The sequence below is a fragment of the Lithobates pipiens genome, unplaced genomic scaffold (assembly GCF_037356315.1).
Source record: "Lithobates pipiens isolate NorthernLeopardFrog02 unplaced genomic scaffold, aLitPip1_a1.2 Scaffold_13, whole genome shotgun sequence".
Lineage (NCBI taxonomy): Eukaryota > Metazoa > Chordata > Amphibia > Anura > Ranidae > Lithobates > Lithobates pipiens.
This window is the reverse complement of record NW_027507718.1, coordinates 22,931,833-22,954,286: the sequence shown is the minus strand read 5'-3', so window position 1 is coordinate 22,954,286 and position 22,454 is coordinate 22,931,833. Positions and strand designations below refer to the sequence as shown.

Here is a 22,454-nt window from a genome sequence, read left to right as displayed (position 1 = left end):
ATTGGTGCGACACTGCATTTGCAGCGCCGCTCTGTTTTCAAAAAGTCGTTTCTGTTTTTGCGATTTTGAGTTGCAATTTCCATTGACATCTGTGCAGAAACCTGCAGAGATGTCTGTGAAATTGCCACTGAAATCTGGACTGACATGCGGGAGTGAAATTGTGCGAGTTCAGCTGAACTTGCACGGCTTCATTCCTGCAGCTCAGTGTGAACCACGGCTTCCCCATTAGTTCTGGGGGGTTTTTTTCCAGCCAGAAAACACCCCTTCCATAAAACGATGATAACAGCCTATGTGTGCATGAACAAATAGGATAACATGTTGGGGAGTTTACTGGCTGCAGAAAAAACAGCAGCTGTAAAAACATCCAGTGTGAGGGCTTAAAGTGGATGTAAACTCATTTATTCAGGGAAGCCTATCCCACACCCACCTAACTGTCCACGAGCCACCCCCATCAAATCATTCTTTAGAATGTAAGCTCTAGGAGCAGGGCCCTCCTGTACCTTTTGTATTGTACTGTAATTGTGTTGTCCCCCCCTATACATTGTTAACTGTTGGTGCTATATAAATCGTGTATTATAATAATAATAATAATAATAATAAACCCAATGTCATCCTTTCCAAACTACTGCCATAGGAGTTAACTATAAGGATATACATGCCTCCTGTACCTGTCAAATGTCTCCCCTCTGTCTGTTATGAGACCCAAAAAACTGCAGATTCTGTGGGTGGGTCTGTTGTCTGGAGCTCGGTGGGTGGAGTCGTGATGTCAGTAGACTCCCCGCCCACCTCTACACTCCCCTTGTCAATATGCATTTTCTCCTGTGTATTTCTTAAGCCGCGTACACACGTAGCCGTCTGTCCGACGTACTTAGTCTGGCGGACGTCCGCCAGACTGTCCGTCGAAATTTCCGAACGGGCTACTTGCCCACACACGGCACTTTTTCAGCGGACTAATACGGCGTACTAAGTTCGCCGTACTAACGCCGCCGTACTTTCGAAATGAACGGACTCGCCCACACACGCGGAGGAAAGTCCGCTCATTTCGAGCGGGTCTCCAGGTAGGCGGGGCCCGCGAAGGAGACGTCGCTGGCCCCGCCGCCTGGTATGGACTTAAAGGGGAACCCCAACGCCGAACGTGGGGGTCCCCCAAAGTCCACAACAGACCCTTGTCCGAGCACGCTACCCGGCCGGCCAGGAAAGGGGGGGCGAGCGAGCGCCCCCCCCTCCTGAGCCGTACCAGGCCGCGTGCCCTCAACATGGGGGGTGCCTTGGGGAAGGGGCGGTGTCACATGGCTTTATGTCACATGGGTTGGTGTCACATGGTGACCCCGCCCCCTTACGATGTCACAGTCCCCATGTGACATCAACCCATGTGACCAACCCATGTGACATAAAGCCATGTGACACCGCCCCTTGTCCCTATATAAGTGGCCGCGCAGCGCGTCCCTGGCATTGTGGCCGGAGAGAGCATTGAGTCAACATCTCCAGGAGAAGAAGGAGAAGAAGAAGAAGAAGAACGGAAGGCGGCGGCGGCGACAGAAGACCGGGCCACCGCCTGTAAAAGAGCTATAAGAAGGCGCGGTGGCCCGGCAGAAGAACCGAAGAGGGGGACAAGACCCCCGAAGTCGGAAGAAGAGGCCGGTGACGAGGAAGAAAGCCGGACTCCTCCGCTAGCAAAAGAGCTACAAGAAGATAGCGGAGGAGTCCGGCGAGAAGACCCCCAAAGACGGAAGACCCCCGAAGACGGAAGACCCCCGGAGCTGTGCAATAAATTATTTTATCTTGTGTGTTGTGTTTTTTTTGTACTTTTATTTTACAGGTGAATGGGTAAGGGTACATTGTACCCCATACTCATTCACATAGGGTGGGGGGCTGGTATCCGGGGGCCCCCTTATTAAAGGGGGCTCCCGGATTCCGATAAGCCCCTCGCCCGCAGACCCCGACAACTAACGACCAGGATTGTCGGGAAGAGGCCCTTGTCCTCATCAACATGGGGACAAGGTGCTTTGGGGTGGAGGGGCCGCGGGGCCCTCCCTTCCCCAAGGCACCCCCCCATGTTGAGGTCACGCGGCCTGGTACGGCTCAGGAGGGGGGGGGGGCGCTCGCTCGCCCCCCCTTTCCTGGCCGGCCGGGTAGCGTGCTCGGACAAGGGTCTGTTGTGGACTTTGGGGGACCCCCACGCCGATTTTTTTTGGCGTTGGGGTTCCCCTTTAAGTCCATACCAGGCGGCGGGGCCAGCGACGTCTCCTTCGCGGGCCCCGCCTACCTGGAGACCCGCTCGAAATGAGCAGACTTTTCTCCGGGCGGGAAAAGTCCGCTCATTTCTAAAGTACGGCGGACTGGCATACACAAGTCCGCCGTATTGTCGGGTCAAAAAAGTATGCCGGAGGCTACACACGGGGGGGGGGGGGTTGTTTGTTGGACTTGAGTTTGCCGGACTTTTCCACCGGATTGTTTGATCGTGTGTACGCGGCATTACACTGAACTTCTGCTATGATCTCTAACATACAGTGAAAAGACAAGAAAGTAACTACATGACTTCAGCATGCCCAGTTATGCTGAGGTGTGGAACATCCAATCCTGGTAGAACAGCAGAAGAAAGGAGTGGGAGAGAATTCAAAAATAATGCATGTCTCTTAGACTAGTGCACGAGATATGTAAATCAACTGTCACTCACAGCAAGGGGGAGGATTTGACAAAGTTTTTCTCTGTTTGTCAAGATTTATCTCACTGAACAATAAAAGAGGATTGCTCAGTGCTGGATTAACTCTTTGTGGCAAGACTGGGCTCAAATGATAGGAAATCTTATACTCTATATTATGACATAAAAAATAAAAATAAAAAAAGTTTGGGTTTACATCCACTTTAAGGATAATTATCCAGCATGAATGCAGCTCTTCTAAGCTCTTATCAGTTGGGAATGTGGACCATGGTTTCTTTGCTGTAAGGCTTTAGTGGAACCAAAAGACAACACACACCGTGGATAGGTGGGCCAGGGAAGAAAGACAAAAATTTCAGTAAGGCCGCGTACACACGGGCGGACTGTTCGCCCAACCTTGTCCGCTGAACAGTGTTTGGGCGGACAGTCCGCTCGTGTGTGGGCTTTCAGCGGACAGTTTCAGCGGACAGTTGGACGGACAAGGTTTTTCGGAATTTCCGAAAAACTGTCCGCTGAAACCTTGTTTGAGCGAACAGTCCGCCCGTGTGTAGGCTTGTTCGTCAAACAAAGTTGCGCGCATGCTCAGAAAGGATTTTCACGCCGAAAGTTATAATGCAGTGTATAGGACGTCGTATTTTTCGTCCCGTCGTACGTGCCGTTCACGTCATCGCGCACGGTTTCAGCAAACTGTTCGTCCGTCGTGTGTGGCCATGTCCGTCCATGCTAAGTTTGAGCGGACTGTTTGCCGAAACTGTTGGACGGACAAAGTTGGGCGAACAGTCCGCGCGTGTGTACGCGGCCTAAGATATTCCAAAATTACAATATTATTTTTTTAGGGCTGCATTTACAACTCTCTGTTTTTCTGCACATGTGTTTTCCCAATAGAAATACATGAAAAATGTGTTGTTTTGCACAGAAACACATAAATGTGTGTGTTTCTATTGCTTTTAGTGGAATTGCATGTCAGTTAAATTGCCTTGTGTGAATCCAGCCTATAAGAAACTTGTATTGAGAGAAATATAAGGCTGTTCTTTGCTGACCTCCTCCAGAATATGCCTTTATGTTTCTGGTTTTATTACTCTAAGCTCAAAATTACTCTTATGATCTACGCTGGTTACATTATATAAATCAATAAAGTTTACAATTTTCAAAGAGGAGACCAATAAAAAATTTTGAAAAAAAAACTAAAATCGGTGGAAAAAGGTTGGATTTGTGTTATTTGGTGAGGTGTAAAGTAGAAAAAAAGAATCTTTGAATACATGCTTAACTTAGTTTCTTAGTAGTTGATCTAGATACTTTCTTTTTTTTTTAGTTTACAAGGATCCAAATGTGCTGTCACCTGCGAGGATGAGAAATATTACAGTGCCGTCAAGAAGGAATGTGAGCCCTGTCACAGATCATGTGCCACATGCACAGGTATTATACATTTCTAGGGAATCTCCAGGAAATCTGCCCGTGTGTATGTTGGTGTGTCTGACAACAGCTGACCGTTCGGTCAGCTTCTGTTGGACACGCATGCTGGAAAACCAGCAGCTGACCGACTCCCAATCAGCACTCTCAGCCAATCGCAGGGAGCGCTGATCAGAGTGTTCTGTAGGGGGGCATCCCCTGTCAGAACACAACATCCCAGTGGAGGAGATCGCTGAACTAACCTCACATGGTTAATACAATGTGTGTGCAACCGGAGCTGTCAGTTTTTGTTTTTTTTTCATGCAAAACTGTAGTGTGTACCAGGCTGTAGCTGTAGTATCTGGTAGATGTGTGTAAGAATAATAGCTGAACAGAATAACAAATATTTTTGTCAGCAGTCAACATATATTAACTATATTATCAGAAAAGCATCTAACCTGCCATTGTTAAATTTTATCCATGTTTATGCCGATGGAGAGGAGAGGGGAAGCTCTGCAGATGCCAGCTGTCTTTGGGAAAAAAAAAGTGATTATCACAAAAAATCCATCTTAGCTGATTGATTAACTCCTGAATCAGATTTAAGAAGGAGACATTAGTGGAGATCTACAGACATGGAAGCCAATGAACATGACCGTATACATGACATATTTATTCATGAAAGATTCTAATGATCAATTTCTTTTGATTCGGCAGCCTTGGCTTAGTTAATACTGCGCCGTACAGCAGCCCCAGCACCTTCTGCATCCCTGAGACCCCGATTTGCCTCTCCACTTTGAACAAATCCTTACTCTTTTCTAACTATAAACCTTTCATAACTAAAATGGCAACCTCTGAGGAACTACACCCCCCTTCCCCCTTTTTTCTCCCTTTCAATCCCACTTTTTTTTTCTTGTCATTCCTCCTTAGCATTTATTTTTTTATTTTTTTCTCTTCTGGTCTTCTCTCCCCATTCTAATTGCGCCACTCCATTCAGCCTCATGCTTACAGCTCATGCCACTGAAAGCTAGGTATGTAGAGCCTTTTATCCTTGACCCTTTCTCATTCCAAAGTAACCTTCTGGCAACTATTTTTCGGCATATATCTTTGAACTAGTATTTGAGCACAGTGGTATGTTTTAATGTCACTATTCTATTGACTGCATCTCACGCATTGTGTCTCAGAATATTGTGTTACATTATTATACATTTCTGATCATGACATTTAATTTGCCCTTACAAGCTTATATATATATTCTGATTTAATACAATAAGACTACATCCAGAGCTCCTGAGCCATTGATCTATGCTTTTGTCTATTAAAAAGAAATCTTTTAGCAATGAAAAGTGTGCAAAATCCTGGGGCATCCCAGTTTCCAGTAGAAAACTTAAATGTTACTATCATCAATGAGAAATGAGATCCTGTGACAATGCACAGAACCTCCTTGGTGAATTGACTTAATATCCAGAACCCCCTTTCACATCATAGTGCCCCCTTCATGCCAGAATCCCCCATCACATCAGTGTCCTCCCATCGGTTCAGAGCCCCCCCCCCACCCCATTTCATCGGAGTCCCACCATCGTATAATAAATCCATCCCTCCAATTAGTGTCCCCTCATCATATTAGAGGCAAGGTATACCTGTGCTCTTCCAGAATTTGTAGTCTCATCATATTAGAGTCCTTAATCATAGAGATCCCTCGTCACATCACAGTGCTCTCATTACAGAGTTCATGCATTGTTATGCCCAAATCAGCTGTTCCTGAGGAATTCCCTGTCCCACAGCTGCATATAACAAAGGGACAGGAATGTTGGTGACATCATGCACCTAATATGGCTGCATGGTAATATCCAAATACATCAATATGCCTATATTGGGTCAATTATATCACCAGAATCCGTGCGCCCTTTCACTAAGTGCTGCTGTGGGTGGGAATTCTTTGCTCTCAGCTGGTTGGGCCAGTGGAGTGCCATCACATGACAGCTTTAGTGTGGGTTCAGGCTGGACTGAGTTTGGCCTAAATCTTAGTCCATCACTGTTCCTGAAAAGCCACAGCATTAAGCAGCAGTATAATTAAGAAGGAAAACTGTACGTTTTATCATAAAAAGCAGCCTAGTGATTGTGCCCGGGCTGAGAAGTGCAATATGGGTGATGTCGTCATTCTCCTACTCAGTTGTTAGCAAATGTGATCTTGAGTTCATTCAGTAAGAGACCTATATGCCAGCTAGAATATACTGTGCATGCAGAGTGCTGAATCTAGCACACAGCAGAGCTAAATAAATAGATTTTACATTTTCACAATTATTACATCTTCTGTATGTGAAAATAATGTTAGATATTTATACTCATCCATTAACAAAGTTCCCCATTTTTACCTTTATTGACCTATTTTATGTAGGACCCGGAATTGACAACTGTATAAACTGTGCAAAAGAAATGGCACTTGAAGATGGACGCTGTGTTACATCATGTAGTTCTGAATATTATTTTGCTCTACCCAAGGCTAATGGTTTTAAAACTTGTAAACGGTAAGTTATTATAGTATATAATAAGAAGAAGAAATGGCTGTGGTATATGTGTCTTTACCTGTTTTCGAAGAATCTGACAGACTTGTCTATTAGGTAAAGACAGATTTAAATATACGCAGTGCCTTAATTAATGAAATTTTAAATACATAAGGCTCAGTTCACAAAGTTCACACTCCAGGACAAGGATCCTGATTAAAAAAAAGTGACCATTTTATCCAACTGAATCCATTTAAATTTGAAAATTACAGTGACATGGCTGAAAATAAAGATCCTGATCCTTTTGTAAAGCTTTGTGTACTGAGTCATTAATTGATAAAACTGTCATCTCACTCCTTCACATTAGCCCTCTGCTGAAAAAAAAATGGGGAATTCGCTTTTTAATATCTTAACTAGGCAGCAGAGGGGACAGAATAATGAGCATTTGTATTGACTATGATGTGGGAAGAAAGGCATCCTGCATTTAGCAGTATTGACCAGACTAATAGGGAGGAAGTTGTAGTGATATCAAGTAATATGGAATACATATCAGTATTTAGTTTATTTATCTGATGCATTTGACAACTGAAAACATGTTTGGGTAAAGCAGCGCATAGAGGGCAGCAAATTTAACCAAACGTGCATGCTTGGAGTGGTCAAGGCACAGAATGGCAGCTCCAGTGTGTGCTTATCTGTGCCATCCAACTACTTCCAGGGGAAAAAAAGGCCACACAGCATAGACATGTTCACTTGACTCAAACAGTGAATGGCTGTTAGTATAGTGAATAGTGAATGACAGCCTATGTGCAGGGGTACAATGGTGATTAAACAAGGTTTTCTAGCCTGTCCAGTAAATTGTATCCCTCACAGAGAAGTAGGCCAAGGTTGCCTGAATATTTAATTTATTTCAGGTTGTCACCCACATCTGCCCAACACTGGTGGACATTTATATCAGTGCAGTAGATAGTAAATCTGTAACCAAAATTTATTTTTGGTGTAGTTCAAGAAACATTTCTAATGTCATCTAAAAAAGAGTTGTCTTAGCTATACTGTCTGTCAGTATTTCGGTAAGGCCCACTAAATTACCTTATTTTACAGTCTTGTTTTGTTGCATACTATATGTGATAATTTAACAGATTTTCAGTTTCTCTGTGCATTGGGTATAATAATTAACTCAAGTTTTACCTACCTAGTAAAGTTCAGTGTGGTTATACTAGATCTTTGTGCTATGGTTCATACTGATACTGCCATCAAACTTCACCATATATTGGCTGACACAATGCTTTTGAATGTTGTCTTTATATAGATGTGTGGCGTTTGTAAGGTGGTTTAGTGGCATTCTTGTTCTGCTGTCTATTTAAATGATTAGAAATGTGCCCATGCATCATAAAATGTTACCATTAAACACATGGAGAATTATAATTTGATTAAAGTGGAACTAAGACAAAATTAAAAAGTACATAAATCATGCAGTTTGAAACTAGTATTAACACATCAGTTTCTAATTTTTTCACTTTCTTTATTAAGTTGTTAACACTATTCATTCTGCAGTAAAATCCCAGACAGCATTGTCAACCTGTCTAGCCTTGGATACACATGTATTGTAGTTTTAGGGTTGAAAATGTATTTATTATAACAGTCAAAACACATAAGTAAGACACTACAATAGCGAAATGAAACAGTAAGTCTGCTCTATGGCTTTCGTCAATAGCATGACTTGTACATAAAACCAGTACAGTATAAAAACTGTGAGAAGTGTCACTATAAGAAAAAAAACAGGAGAAATTCAAGAATAACTCATGGACTACGATCATGGGATCCAGCAAAGTAGTCCATCTGTAGGTAACCTGGCATGATATGAATACACCAGGGAAATTTTGATGTGTTGTATATAAAAGAAAAAGAGAAAGGAAAAAAGATGGGAAAAAGGAAACCAAAAGAAAGGGAAGGAAGTGGGAAGGGGGGAGACAGAAGGGAAGGAAGAAAATAGGGAAAAAATGGCTGGGAAGTCACTCTGATAACATTGAGTTTAGTAGAGTCAGAAAGAACAAGAGAGGCATCACCGTAAAAAGAAAACATTATATAACAATATAACAACAGCTCTAGAAGCCCTGTGTCAAGGTGTAGCCGGGGGGTGGCCCCATCAGGGTTGAGAGCCTTGATGTGAGGGTATCAGAGGAAGAGAAGTGGAGACAAACATACCATAAGATCTTATATGTGCCAAAGGGTACTGTAGTTTTAGAAAGATTTGTAAGTAAGTGACAAACAAATAAAAGCCCACACAGTGGCTTTGTGGTCAACACTTCTGCCATGTAGCACTGGGGTCCCCAGTTCGTATCCCAGTCAGGACACCATCTACCTGGTGATTGCATGTTCTCCCTGTGCTTATGTGGGTTTTCTCTTGGTACCCTGGGTCCCTTGCACACTTCAAAGACATGCTGGTAGGTTAATTGGCTGCTGTCCAAATTGCCCTAGTATGTGTGTTTAAATATGCATGATGGGACCAGAGATTATAAGCTCCTTAAGGGCAGGGACTGATCTTAATGTAAAACAATGCAAGTCACAGTTTTTAAGACGTTACAGCCAGTGTTATTTTTTTTTTATATAGAAAAGGTTTAACCCAAATGAATAAAAGTTGACAATTGTAAGTTCCCTTTAAATGGTTTGTCTCAACCCCTCTAATCTATTACTTTAGCTGGGCAAGCTTGATCTGTTAAAGGAAGTAGAAAAATTGCAGATTCAAAAATTAGAGTATCCACAGGTAATAAACAAAATGTTTTTCTGGGCTCAGAAAAAAAAAACTGAGTTAAAGTTATTGATAGACAGCATTATATAAGGCACTTTATTATTTTGCCTGAAGTTTCACTTTAAGCATATACGTTTAATCTTGCAATTTAATCAACCCAATAAAAGTAGGTGCTCAAGATTTGGTTATGAAGTGTGGGGTATTAAAGTGGAACAAAACCCAAAATAGTTTCTCAAAAGAAACTTTGGGTTAGTTATAAAATCTTAAATCAAGCATAGAAATGTATTCTGCATTGTTTTCATTTGCATTCTTTTCCTAGCACAAGTGCAGTGTATGCTACATTCAAGACATGCCTCTAGAGATGGGTGCCATTGTGCTCATGTTTGCTCTCAACTGAACTTTTAAATCCTCAAATTGCAGGGGCCATAGCTGGTCAAATGTGAAGCACCATGGCAATTGCAATTCTAAATACAGGCTAAGATGGCACTGTCTTTGGCTGCAAAAAGTTTGGATTGTTTAGTTGCAAATAAACAATTATCTATGGAAATGAAAAAAATTGTTATGGGCAACCTGTTTTAAATGTAGAAAGCAAGAGAATGTACAGTTCACACCCACAGTACACCTATTCATCCCCTTGGCAGTGCACAGAAAAATTGCCTTCTTCTAAAGCACAGATACAATGTAACATAAGAGAATTTCCCAGCACTACCACATGTCCTTCCACATCTTATTTTATTAGACAAACAATAGAACAAACAGAGCAACCACCTGACGCATTTTTGCCTCACATGGCCTTAATCTGACTAGGTAGAAACACATTAGCTCTGTTTGTTTTAGTGCTTGTCTAATAAAAGATGTCAGGGGAAAGTAGTGCTGGAAATTCTCTTTTGTTACATTGTTTTAAAGGCACAAAGTCTGAATGTTCATAACCTCTCCTATCCTTTATTCTTCATTCACTGTTACTTAATAAGTCACTAACCTTGAACAAACACGTATGCCCACAATTCACTTACTGCATACTCACCAAATGCCATGTGACATGAGCAGTTTTCTTGCTGACAAGTTGTCAGGATTGTTAAAAGGCCACTTACCATGTCATAAAGTGTCAATTCCTTGGTGGCTGGCTTAACTAGGTAATGAGCTTCTAGAACATTCCAGGACAGTGGGGGTGCAGCACTAGGGATGGTCCAGATGTTCGAATCGAACGTTGTGTTTTCATGTGTCCATAAATGAACCAAACATTTGGGGCGTTTGCAAGATCACAGTGCATTGATGGCTGTTGATTGGCCAATTTGTGCACCTGACCTGCATGTTTTAGCCAATCACAGCGCGATCTGCTGGGAGAGCCATGATTGGCCAAGGACAGGGTTCCTTTGCCCAATCATGGTTCAGTGGGCTAAGTTCACGCCCCACACTATATAGGGCTGCTTACACAGCATCCGTATATAGTATGATAACATGGAGAGAACTTGAGCTAGATTAGTAGATTAGGCAGGTTATTTAGTGGTGTGCGGACAATTTAGTGTGTGTGTGTGTGTGTATATATATATATATATATATATATATATATATATATATATATACAATGTAGAATATATATACAGTGCAGGCAATGTATTAATATATACTGTGTAGTATATATATATATATATATATATATATATATATATATATATATATATATATACAGTGCATTCAGTGCAGACTATATATACAGTCAAGAGCAGTCTAGTATGTGTGTATATTATATACAGTGCAGTCAATGTGGAGTATATAATGCACTGCATTGAAGTGGTTAAGGGGAACCCTATGACAGGATTAGGGGAAAAAATGGCATGAGGTCCCCCCAAAATCTATGTCAGGCCCTTTGGGTCTGAGATAGATTTTGAGGGAAACTCCTTACCAAAATGTAAAAAAAATTGACGTGGGGTCCCCCCAAATTCATGCCCGCCCCCCCTTGTCCCCATGTTGATGGGGACAAAGACCCCTTCCCAACAACCCTGGCCATTGATTGTCGGGGTCTTCAGTGGGGGGCTTATCGGAATCTGGAAGCCCCCTTTACCAAGGGGTCCCCCCATGTGAATGGGTATCGGGTACATTGTACCCCTACCCATTCACCAAAAAAAAAATGTCAAAAAGTAAAAACAGTTTTTGACAATTCCTTTATTTAAAAAAAGAAAAAAGTGTCCTGCAATATCCATCCATCTTCAATCACGCTGCCCGAAGGACCCCCAAAAAAAAAGCTCCACCTCAATGGGAGGCCTTCCGGTGACTGCTGTCTCTTAGCTGTTACAGCTGTTATATAGGCAAGGGCAGGGCCACCTGGTTCCTTCGGCAGCGTGATTGAAGAAGGGCGTACATCGCGGGACACTTTGTTTTTGACAATACCTTTATTTTTTTTTAAAGTGTCCCGCGATGTACATCCTTCTTTAATTTCCTTAATTTCCTTTAGAAATGTAATTTTGTTGCGGCACTGTTCTACAAATTATGTAGATGTGCCACTTTACAGGCAGATTAAGGGGACTCCCCATGGACGATATCTAGCCTCCCTGGCAGTATTCCCGAGTCTGGCTCGGGGTGGAATTTCAGAACCAAAAGCGGTAACCCTGAGCCAGACTCGGGATCGCATCGCAGGATCCAGGAAGAGTTTACTTACCTTGTCCCCTGGATCCTGCGATGTCTCCCCGCAGTGTGATCGGCTTGTCCTCCGCTCGATTCATTACGGAGCCGAGCTCTGTTCCCTGTGAGCTTTGCGACGCACAGGGACGGAGAATGACGCCAAATTCAAAAAGTGAAACACACACTATACATACAGTATACTGTAATCTTACAGATTACATTAATGCATGAAATTATTTCATATCCCTTTTGTCCCTAGTGGTTTGTCCCATGCCCTGCATGCAGTTTTATATTATTAAAACGGTTCTTTCTGCCTGGAAACTGGAGATTGTCCATAGCAACCAAAACTGTCCCTTTGCATCAAAAGTGGTTTTAGACCAGCTAGAAAACAGCAATAATAAATTAGAATCACTCGCAGAATTGAGTGATAGTGATTTATGTGTTTTTTTATGATTACATTATTTATTATCATTTTTATTATTATTATATTATTATTTGGTATAATTATTTATAGTTATTTATTATATTAAAATTAATGATTTTGTTTTTAAAACTTTATCATACCTGGGATGTCTACTAGACTATTGTTTGGACAGATTTAAGTGAGTTATTCCTAACAATTACAGGCCTACAATATAAAACACCAAATTTCCATGCAAAATAATTGTACCGCTTTCAGCACCAAAAATCTGAAATAATCATACTGCCAGGGAGGTTAAAGGAATATTTAATTTTTATTGTTTCACTTTAAGCATGATTAAAATCACTGTTCCTGAAAAAAGGTTGTTTTAAAAACTTTTTTTTGCATTGATACATGTCCCCTAGAGCAGCACCCAGGTCCGCATACACTTTTTTATGGCAATAACTTGCATATAAGCCTATAAAATTAGCACTTTTGATTTTTCTTGTTCGTGTCCCATAGACTTTAATAGGGTTCGCATGTTCGCACAAACTTTTTGTCTATTCACATGTTCTGGTGCAAACCGAACCGGGCGGTGTTCGGCTTATAAATCCCCTCAGCATCCAGGCGTCTTCTTCCCAGCTGACAGGACGGGCTATGTGGCAACTGATTGGTCACCGCCACCCATGTGATGACGCTGACCAATTAAAATGCTTCGAAACTTCCCTCCTAACGGGCATGTTTTGGACATTCAGCTGAAGGGATTTCTGAGCCCCGGACTCCTGACGTGGATATACCCTGGGGCTCAGAACAGGAGATTGTCGCGGTCCAGGTCAGCAGGACTGGGGGGGGGGGGGGGGTGGAGGACGGTGTCCTGTGTAAGTTCACCTTACAGATATTTCTGTAAAGGGGAACTTACACTTTAAGTGTCATCTCAAACATTATTATCTTTCTGCCAAAGATACCTCTGTTATCTGTTGTAATTCTAACATGCTACTACAAAACTGCTTCTCCTAGATACAGTACATGGTAATAACATTGCTTTCAAAGGTCGCTATTCACATAAATGAAAAGCACCTGCAATGCGAGTTTGGAGAAGGGGTCTGTGCTGCTTTGGTGCAATGCAGTTTGATCTTGTGGCCCATATACTTTAAGGGCCAGTTCACACCTGATGCAGTTCCATTCAGTTCCGTGTGCTTTTTTTCTGCACTAAAAATGCATGCACAGTGTTTTCCATGTATTCCAATGGCTCTAGTTCACACCATGCAGTCAGCTTCTGGTCAGTTTCTGGTCAGTTGACTGTATTGGTGCAGAAAAAAACGTAACTGCATGGAACTGCATCTGGTGTGATCTGGCCCTAATAGAAACAGATCAAAAACACGTGTACTTGCATTTTTTATGCAATTTTGATGGTATTGGTGTATCATCGTTCCACTACACAGAGCTCATTACATGGATCCCCAGAGCCCCCCGTCCTTACACCATGAGCCCCCAAACACTATGACAGTCTGGTCAGCAGCCTGTCAGTCATACACTCCATCTCCCTGCTTCCCTCCAGGACAGGCTTGGTCTGGAGACTAGCTACAGTAAGGTCAATCCAAGGAAAGCGAGTATGTCTTTGGAGACCAGCTTGTTCCTGCCCACTAGTACAAGCCCCAGAGAGATGACTGCAAGAGAGGATCAGGTTGGTGGTGCTGAGACAAAGACAACTTCTGACCAATGCCAGAAGTAGGAAATGTGGGCAGGATTAATGGCAATTTGCTTCTGTGTAGTAGAAGGCATGACCTGTTAGCAGTGAAAGAGGGTGGAACTATGACAGCATTTTTTCCCATCCAGCAATAGATAATAGAAAAATGAAAGTATTTTCACGGGAGGAGGAGCCTCATAAAAGAGCCTCAGCTTCATAAAAGAGCCTCTAATGCAGTGGTCATCAACCCTGTCCTCAGGGCCCACTAACAGGCCAGGTTTTATGTATTACCTTGGGGAGATGCAGACTAGAATACTGCAATCACTGAGCAGCAAATGATATCACCTGTGATGTATTTCAGTTATCTTGCAACCCTGGCCTGTTAGTGGGCCCTGAGGACAGGGTTAATGACCACTGCTCTAATGTATGGACAAAGTTATCCGGTACCACATCCTACTAAAAAGTAGCTAGGAGAACCTTATTCCTACCCAGTGGAAAGGACTTGGATTCATACTAATAGGAGCAGGCAGAGCTAGGAACACCTTATAACCACCCAGCATGCATTTGTATCACTTGTAGCCCAAGCCATAAAATTGTGTCCAAAAACAGACAGCAGTAAAATTCGAAACCACACGAAGACCACTTGCATTTCATAATCACATTTAAAATTCATCACACTAGAGTGAACCAGTGCTGAGAGTTAGCCCTTGTACACACGGTCGGACATTCCGACAGCCAAATCCATCGGATTTTGTCCGATGGATTCAGTCCGAAACTGGTGTTGCATACACACGGTCGGACAAAGTTGTCGGAAAATCCGATCGTTCAGAACATGATGACGTTATTTTGTTACGATGGGACTACGTTCAGGCTAGTAGCCAATAGCTTTGGTCTAGGCACTTTGTCGGATCGGAATTCTCTACAAATGATCGGACAAAGTCCTATCGGATCATGTTGTCGGAAAATTTTACAGCCCAGCTCTAAAACTTGGTCGGATATTCTGACGGAAACAGTCCGATGGAGCCCACACACGGTCGGATTATCCGACAACATGGTCCGATCAGACATTTTCCATCAGAATGTTCGACCGTGTGTACAAGGGCTAAGAGTTTTTACAGGACAGGAAATACCTTACCGGCAGGCGCACAAGGTGAAATTAAAGGAAAAAAAGCATAAATCTGATAACTAATGCAGCCACTATATCTAAGGACTAGTTAGTTGCAATATATTATTATTTTGTTCATTTGTTTAGATACGTCTTATGAAGGCATTGCAAGAGAAGATTGGGATTTCATAATCAAGTTTTCATCAAATCTAGAAAAGATGTTTATACTATACTGTACGCAACCTATAAAAATGCAATGCAGTCTATGTTCAAAGCAAAATAAAAATGTGCAAGAATGACCTGATTATTTGTGATGCTATGTATTTAGAGTTAGTGGCCAAAAAGTATCTGCATTATTTATATGTACTTGGTATGGGCAGGTATACAGTATGCCTTCCTTGTAAAAGAGCATAATGGATAAGATGCAGAAGTGCAGTTCTGAAACGTAGATATCATTATTCATGGATACACAGTGCAATGCAGTTCCAAGGTAAAGAGGACACAGTTCTGGGACATACCTTTTGTACCTCTCTTGGGAGAATATAACTGTATCAACAGAAATAAATAAATATGAGACCAGCATAAAGAAAAGGTATCAGGGAATGATTTATGTTATTTTGCAGAATAATAAAAGCTGTTTCCAAGACACAGTGTTTTGAGCAATGACAGCTGAGGCGGGGTTATTTTTTAATGCATTGAATGGGAAGGGTGCCAATTAAAGTAAATATCTTCGTCTAATGAAACCTTTCAGTTCCCTATCCACATCAGATTAAAACAGTGAGAGACTGCCACAGTCAATTACATCAAAAAGATGCAGAGAACTCTGCTTTCAATTACACCCATTAATGCTCATTACATATCTTCAGTACTGAAGGCGAGGACAGATACATGATTTTCCAGCATAAAATGACACCAGCTGTGCTCCTCAGAATGGCAATGTGTGTTATAGGATACCTCTATATACTGTTGTCTTTCATGATAGGATTAATAGAGATCAGATAAGTGAAATTATCATGGAATCATTCTTGACAGGTTGTAAAAAAATGTCAACACTCCATGCTTTACTTGAAAACGGTATAACTTGTAAATTCTCAGAAGGCCTCTTTATAACCATTTTATAGCAGAATGCCCTAACATGCCTCCTTAGCATCACAAGATAAATGTATATATTGTCTCTTTTCAGTTTCCAGTCTAAAGATATACTATAGAGTGTTCATTTTTTTTACTCACAGAACTTAGTGTTACTAAACCCAGGACCCGGCATTCACTATATTTGGTCTCCCACAGTACACAGAACATGGAAATGCAATAATTTTAGTATAAACTGCTAAATACCTTTTCTCATCAATAGCATATAACAGTCTTTTGACTTCTATCAGTACCTGGCTGAGCAATGGTTACTTGTAGCAGGAGTTTTCATTCTCCTCTGACTTTGCTATGAGGCTGCATGTTCCCTGACCCTTTGTCTGGACAGTGCTGATTGGCCCTGTGCTGATCACATGCACCCTCCCAAAAAATACTCTCTAGCAATACACACCAAACATGAGCATGTGCAGAGTGCCTCCTAGGGCTCCCATGAATGCAGAACCACCAATCGCCAGGAATGCAGAACCTGCCATTGCTAGGAATGAAGCACCCATCATTGCCAGGAATGCACTCACCATTGCCAGGAATGCAGCACCGAATATTGCCAGGAATGCACTCACCATTGCCAGGAATGCAGCACTCATCATTTCCAAGAGCACACTCACCATTGCCAGGAATGCAGCCCCACCATTGCCAGGAATGCAGCACTGAATATTGCCAGGAATGCACTCACCATTGCCAGGAATGCAGCACTCATCATTTCCAGGAACGCACTCACCATTGCCAGAAATGCAGTCCCACCATTGCCATGAATGCACTCACCATTGCCAGAAATCCAGCCCCACCATTGCCAGGAATGCACTCACCATTGCCAGGAATGCAGCACTGACCATTGCCAGGAGTGCACTCACCATTGCAAAAACATTAGCCAGGAATGCACTCACCATTGCAAGAAATGCATCCCCACCATTAGCCAGGAATGCACTCACCATGGCAAGAAATGCAGCCACACCATTGCTAGGAATGCACTCACCATTTTCCATCAGTGCAGCCTTGGAGGGGACATGGAGAGGGCAGGACGAGCACCAAAGATATCCTACAGGAGAATCTCCTGTTTACACAGTGGCCTCTTTAAGTGAAAGTCTCGCCTCCTTTGATGGACAGAACAGTCGTCCAGTGGCAGCATCGGAGACAGGCTGCCATGTAAACGTGAAATACTCCTCCTGTGTGTACAGCGCTTGTTCCGCCTCCTCCCTCCAAAGCAGCCAGACTATATATCATTTGTGTCCCTGGCACTGGGAGATAACCACAAAAGATATATATGTTTAGATAACCAGGTGGGCAGTTCAAAACCGGGCCGTGAGCCGCGATTGGCCCGCGGGCCGGACTTTGGACCTGCCTGGTATAAAGGCAACACAGCTTGTGAAGGTACCAGGTATCCAATTGCCATTTGGCACAGATATGTGCACTTACAAATACTTCTATTTTTTGAGGTGTGCCGTTCGTATAATTCTTGTGTTTTTGACTTTTCTGTTGTATTTATGAATGGCAAGCAACCTGCTGGATATTAAACAGAATTGTAAGTTTCAGATGAAAAATACTTAAGTCAAGCTCACAGTTTGAGGCGATATTGATGAGTTTTTATGATGCACAAAAGCAGCAGAAAATTTATAAACAATATACCAGCTATGTCCATATTACTGTGCTAATACAGCATATTATGCAGTGTGTTGAAGCCTTTGACCAAAATAGATAGAAGGCAATCAAAAGAAAGTAAGCCTATCTTCAATTGCCCTGTTTAAAAATGTTTACTGTATGTTAAAAAATAAATGAAAAGAGATTTTATATGATTTTGTTATTCAGTGAAAGTATTTTGAGTTTTAATTTGGACATCATTTATGTATCTGCCCCCTATATACATAAACATGTCTCTAATACTACTATTACTCTTTCATTTTAATTATTTTAAATATTTCTGAAAAGCTCAAGAAAATAGGAAGTACATTTTTTGTCATTTCTAATTAAGTAAATGTTGAATCCTGGGACTGTCCTTTATATTTCTTAAAGTGTTACTAAACCCACAACAGTAAACTCGGTCTGTATATGCAGTAAATCATGCTTGTTATAGTCACTTTTGAACCTAAAGGGTTAATCCTCCATATTGTGTAAAAAGGCTGTTTGATCCTGTTTCTCTCCTTCTTCTACAGTCCCCAAACCATCTCCTGATAGAACAGAGGCTAGGGGACAAGCTGCACATGTTCAGTTTGTTGTGTATTGCCAGAATTTTTTTTTTTTCTTGGGATGTGATCAACAGGTGATCAGCACCGGACCAACCACCACTGTCTAGATAGAGTGTCAGGGGTCCTGCAGCCTCATAGGACAGTCATAGGAGAATGAAAACTCCTCCTACCAGCTTTAACCAGAAACTGATAGAATTCACAAAACTGCCTTAACTGCTGATGAAAAAAGATATTTAGCAGTTTATATTTACTAAAACGATTGCATTTCTATGTTCTGTGTACTGTGGGAGACAAGATATAGTAAATGCAGGGTCCTGGGTTTAGTAACACTTTAATTGTGTATCCACAGTTGTTTTTCATTAGTCTTGTATCTACACAGCAATTAGAAGTCTTGCACAAAGTATTGCTTCATTTTCTCCCCTGCCTTCATTAAAGAGGACGTAAACCGCTGCCTCTTTTTGTGACTTAAAAAGTAAAGGCATAATGTGCTAGTATGCATCCCATACCAGCACATTATGTCAAACTTAGCTGCAAATGAAGCCCTCCATCAATGTGTTGTCACCACTGGAGGCTTCCCCTATCTTCATTCTAGGTCCATGGGCTCTGGCTGTATGACTGGCCAGAGCCACGTGACGTCACTCTCACGCATTTTCATGGGAGCCGCTAGTCTTGGCGCAGGGCTCTGAAGAAACGGCACGTCCATTCCTTCAGAGCGCATGCGCCGATGACATCATTGGCTGCATATACAGTACATATCTCCTAAACGGTACACGTTTAGGAGATATTTACAGTACCTATAAGTAAGCCTTATTATTGGCTTACCTGTATTTACAAATAATTGATGTAAGTTTACAACCACTTTAACATGTGCGCTCTGTCATTGTTTTGCAGACTTACCAGTCAAAGGAATGTCAGCTTGTTTTATATTCATAGTGATTTTTCTTTTACACATGACACTTGCTATGTTTATGTCTCAGATGTGACGGGAGCTGCTCAACATGTTCTGGCCCAGGAGAGAGGAACTGTACGAGTTGTCCTGAAGGTTATTTGTTAGAAGGCAGTACTTGTATGGTGGGAACGATCTGCAAAGATGGTGAGTTGATGAAATCCAATAGAGTTTCAATATCCTATGTGGTGTAAATACAGAAATATGCTTCCACAGACACTTAAACATCTACATCATTTGAGTAGTGTGAACAGACCAATACTTTCAAGTACATTCAATCCATTTGCTAAACTGGCTGCAAAATCCTGGATATCCGCCCAGAGGAAAAATCCAATATTTTCAAGAGAATGGTGATTTTTTTTTCTATGGCAAATCTTAGGCTGTCCTGATAAGTACTTTGATAAATAGCGGCAAATGTGCCTGGTGGTAGGATGAGTGAAGGATTGCTGAGACACGGATTGAAATCTGCGGAACGTCGTCTCTACTTTGTTTATCTCTAAAACCCAAACCTTTATAACCACATTGACCTTCAAATATATAGCAGCGTCCTGTAACAATTTATTTTTACTGGCATTCGTGACATGCATTGAAAGGAGTGTCAATGTTAATGTAGGTTGTGGGCAGTGTTACTCCGATTCAAAACTGTGAATTACAAGCACAAGGTTTTCATTGCAAGCAGCAGGTTGTACTGAGTAATGCTGCATGTCTATTGTAGTGCTAGGCAGACAGCACTGCAAATACTGTGATTGATATCCCTTCCTCCATGTACCTAGCAATTTTAGAATGATTGAACCAACATAGAGTTCTTCACACTGTGCAAATACACATTCATTCAAGCACATCTATTACAAATGGCATAATGGGGCTCATTTATCAGCAGAAACAGGAGGCTGATGTTAATGTTATGGGAAATTCATGGCATATATAACTAGGATTCTTGGGGGCTTCTTTCAGGTTAATGACATGGATAGCAAACAAAAATACTGCACTTATCTTGCTTTATATTCCGGACAGTGATGAATCTCATAACCATCAATTCTACATTTCCAATGCATGATTTATATGATTACCAACGTTATGCAGGAGGAAGTTTTCAGAATTCTGTGTCTGGTTTCATCTGTCACCGCACACAATAAAATGAGAGGGACTTGTTAACTAGATCAGTAAATGATACATGGTGATGTATTGTCACCAATTAGAGCACAGCAGCCTTTTGATCTAAAAGCTACGGATTGAAAATGTACGTTTTGTGTAATTAGATCCCCTTATACCTTGTTTACTTAATTTGACAAATGTTTAGAAATATACTGTAGCTTTTCCAATAAGAATGCTAAAAAAGTAGTATGTATAGGGCTCATTCACACGGGACATGGATCAGTTGTTGGACTAGGCAGTGTACAAATCTAGTTTACAACTGATAAAGAGATCTATTGGCACAATGAAGACAGGGTTAATTATGGTAATGCATTTCAGTCATTTAAAGCAAATCCGTAGGTAAAAAAAAAAAAATGATTATGTTTTGGAAGCTCTTCCAACAAAAGTGCCTCGGGATCAATCTGATATGCGAACAGCAGTCAGTACACATGGTCTGCCAACCTGGCATTCTCTACTACTGACCCATCACTATGGAGAGTAGACATGTGCATTCGTTTTCGTCCGAATGCATTTTCGTACGAATTTCAGCTATTTTCGTTTTCGTTTTGACAAACGATAACGAAAGCACAAAATCCGAAAAACGAAAGATCCGACATAAATAAATGCTTTATTTTCGTTCGTTTTCATTGTTACAACAGTTCGATATAGAGTAGGAGATTGGGTCCTGCCCCAGGGGACATGTATCAATGCAAAAAAAAGTTTTAAAAACGGCCGTTTTTTCGGGAGCAGTGATTTTAATAATGATTAAAGTGAAACAATAAAAGTGTAATATTCCTTTAAATTTCGTAGGGGGGGGGGGTTGTCTATAGTATGCCTGTGAAGGGGCGCATGTTTCCCGTGCTTAGAATTGTCCCTGCACAAAGTGTCATTTATGCAGGAAAAAAAGTCCTTTAAAATCACTCGCAGCTATAATGAATTGTCGGCTCCGTAATACAGAGAACACTCATTGAAAGTCATTGATAAAAAAAAAAAAAAAAAAAAAAAAAAAAAAAGCGTGGGGGTCCCCCAAATTCAATTACCAGGCCCTTCAGGTCTGGTATGGATATTAAGGGGAACCCTGCCTCAAATTTAAGAAAAAATTTGACGTGGGGTTCCCCCTAAATATCCATAACCAGACCCTTCAGGTCTGGTATGGATATTAAGGGGAACCCCGCATCAAATTTAAAAAAAATTGACGTGGGGTTCCCCCTAAAAATCCATACCAGACCCTTTATCCGAGCACGCAACCTGGCAGGCCGCAGGAAAAGAGGGGGGGACGAGAGAGCGGCCCCCCCTCCCTCCTGAACCGTACCAGGCCACATGCCCTCAACATTGGGAGGATGCTTTGGGGGTCTGTGACCCCTCAAAGCACCTTGTCCCCATGTTGATGAGGACAAGGGCCTCATCCCCACAACCCTGGCCGGTGGTTGTGGAGGTCTGCGGGCGGGGGGCTTATCAGAATCTGGAAGCCCCCTTTAACAAGGGGACCCCCAGATCCCGGCCCCCCCCTGTTTGAAATGGTAAGGGGGTACAAAAGTACCCCTACCATTTCACAAAGAAAGTGTAAAAAATGGTTAAATAAAACAAACACACTTTTGAAAAATTCCTTTATTAAAAATAAAAAAATAAAAAAAAGATTCCAGCGGCGGTAATCCACTCTTGCTATCCAGCGACGGACGGTCATCTCTCCAGCGATGTCTCATCTCATCCAGCGCAGCGAATACATCCTTCTTCTGTCTCCTCCACGGAGACACTGCAGGCATTCCGGCGGCTGACGTTTCTTATATACGGAGGGCGGGGCCACCCGTCACCTGACCCCGCCCCCCTCTGACGCAAGGGGAAACCCGGGGTTCCCTGTGACGTAGGGGTGACCCGCACCCCTCTGATGTAACACAGGCAGGTTTCCGTTACATCAGAGGGGGGGCGGGGTCACCCATACGTC

The 22,454-nt window shown here is 42.1% G+C and overlaps 1 protein-coding gene across 4 annotated transcripts in view; it reads left to right on the top strand.

The window, feature by feature from the left end:
• The window catches only part of PCSK5 (proprotein convertase subtilisin/kexin type 5), a 628,432-nt gene that overhangs the window by 435,950 nt on the left and 170,028 nt on the right, over positions 1–22,454 (top strand). For 3 of the 4 annotated variants that reach the window (XM_077474911.1, XM_077474913.1, XM_077474912.1), the window contains exons 18-20: positions 3,972–4,075; positions 6,444–6,573; positions 19,410–19,525. In XM_077474911.1, coding sequence (XP_077331037.1) covers positions 3,972–4,075; positions 6,444–6,573; positions 19,410–19,525 — 350 coding nt within the window. Of the gene's footprint in view, positions 1–3,971; positions 4,076–6,443; positions 6,574–15,253; positions 15,411–19,409; positions 19,526–22,454 lie in introns of those variants that run through there. The other variant, XM_077474914.1, reaches the window with a different exon arrangement.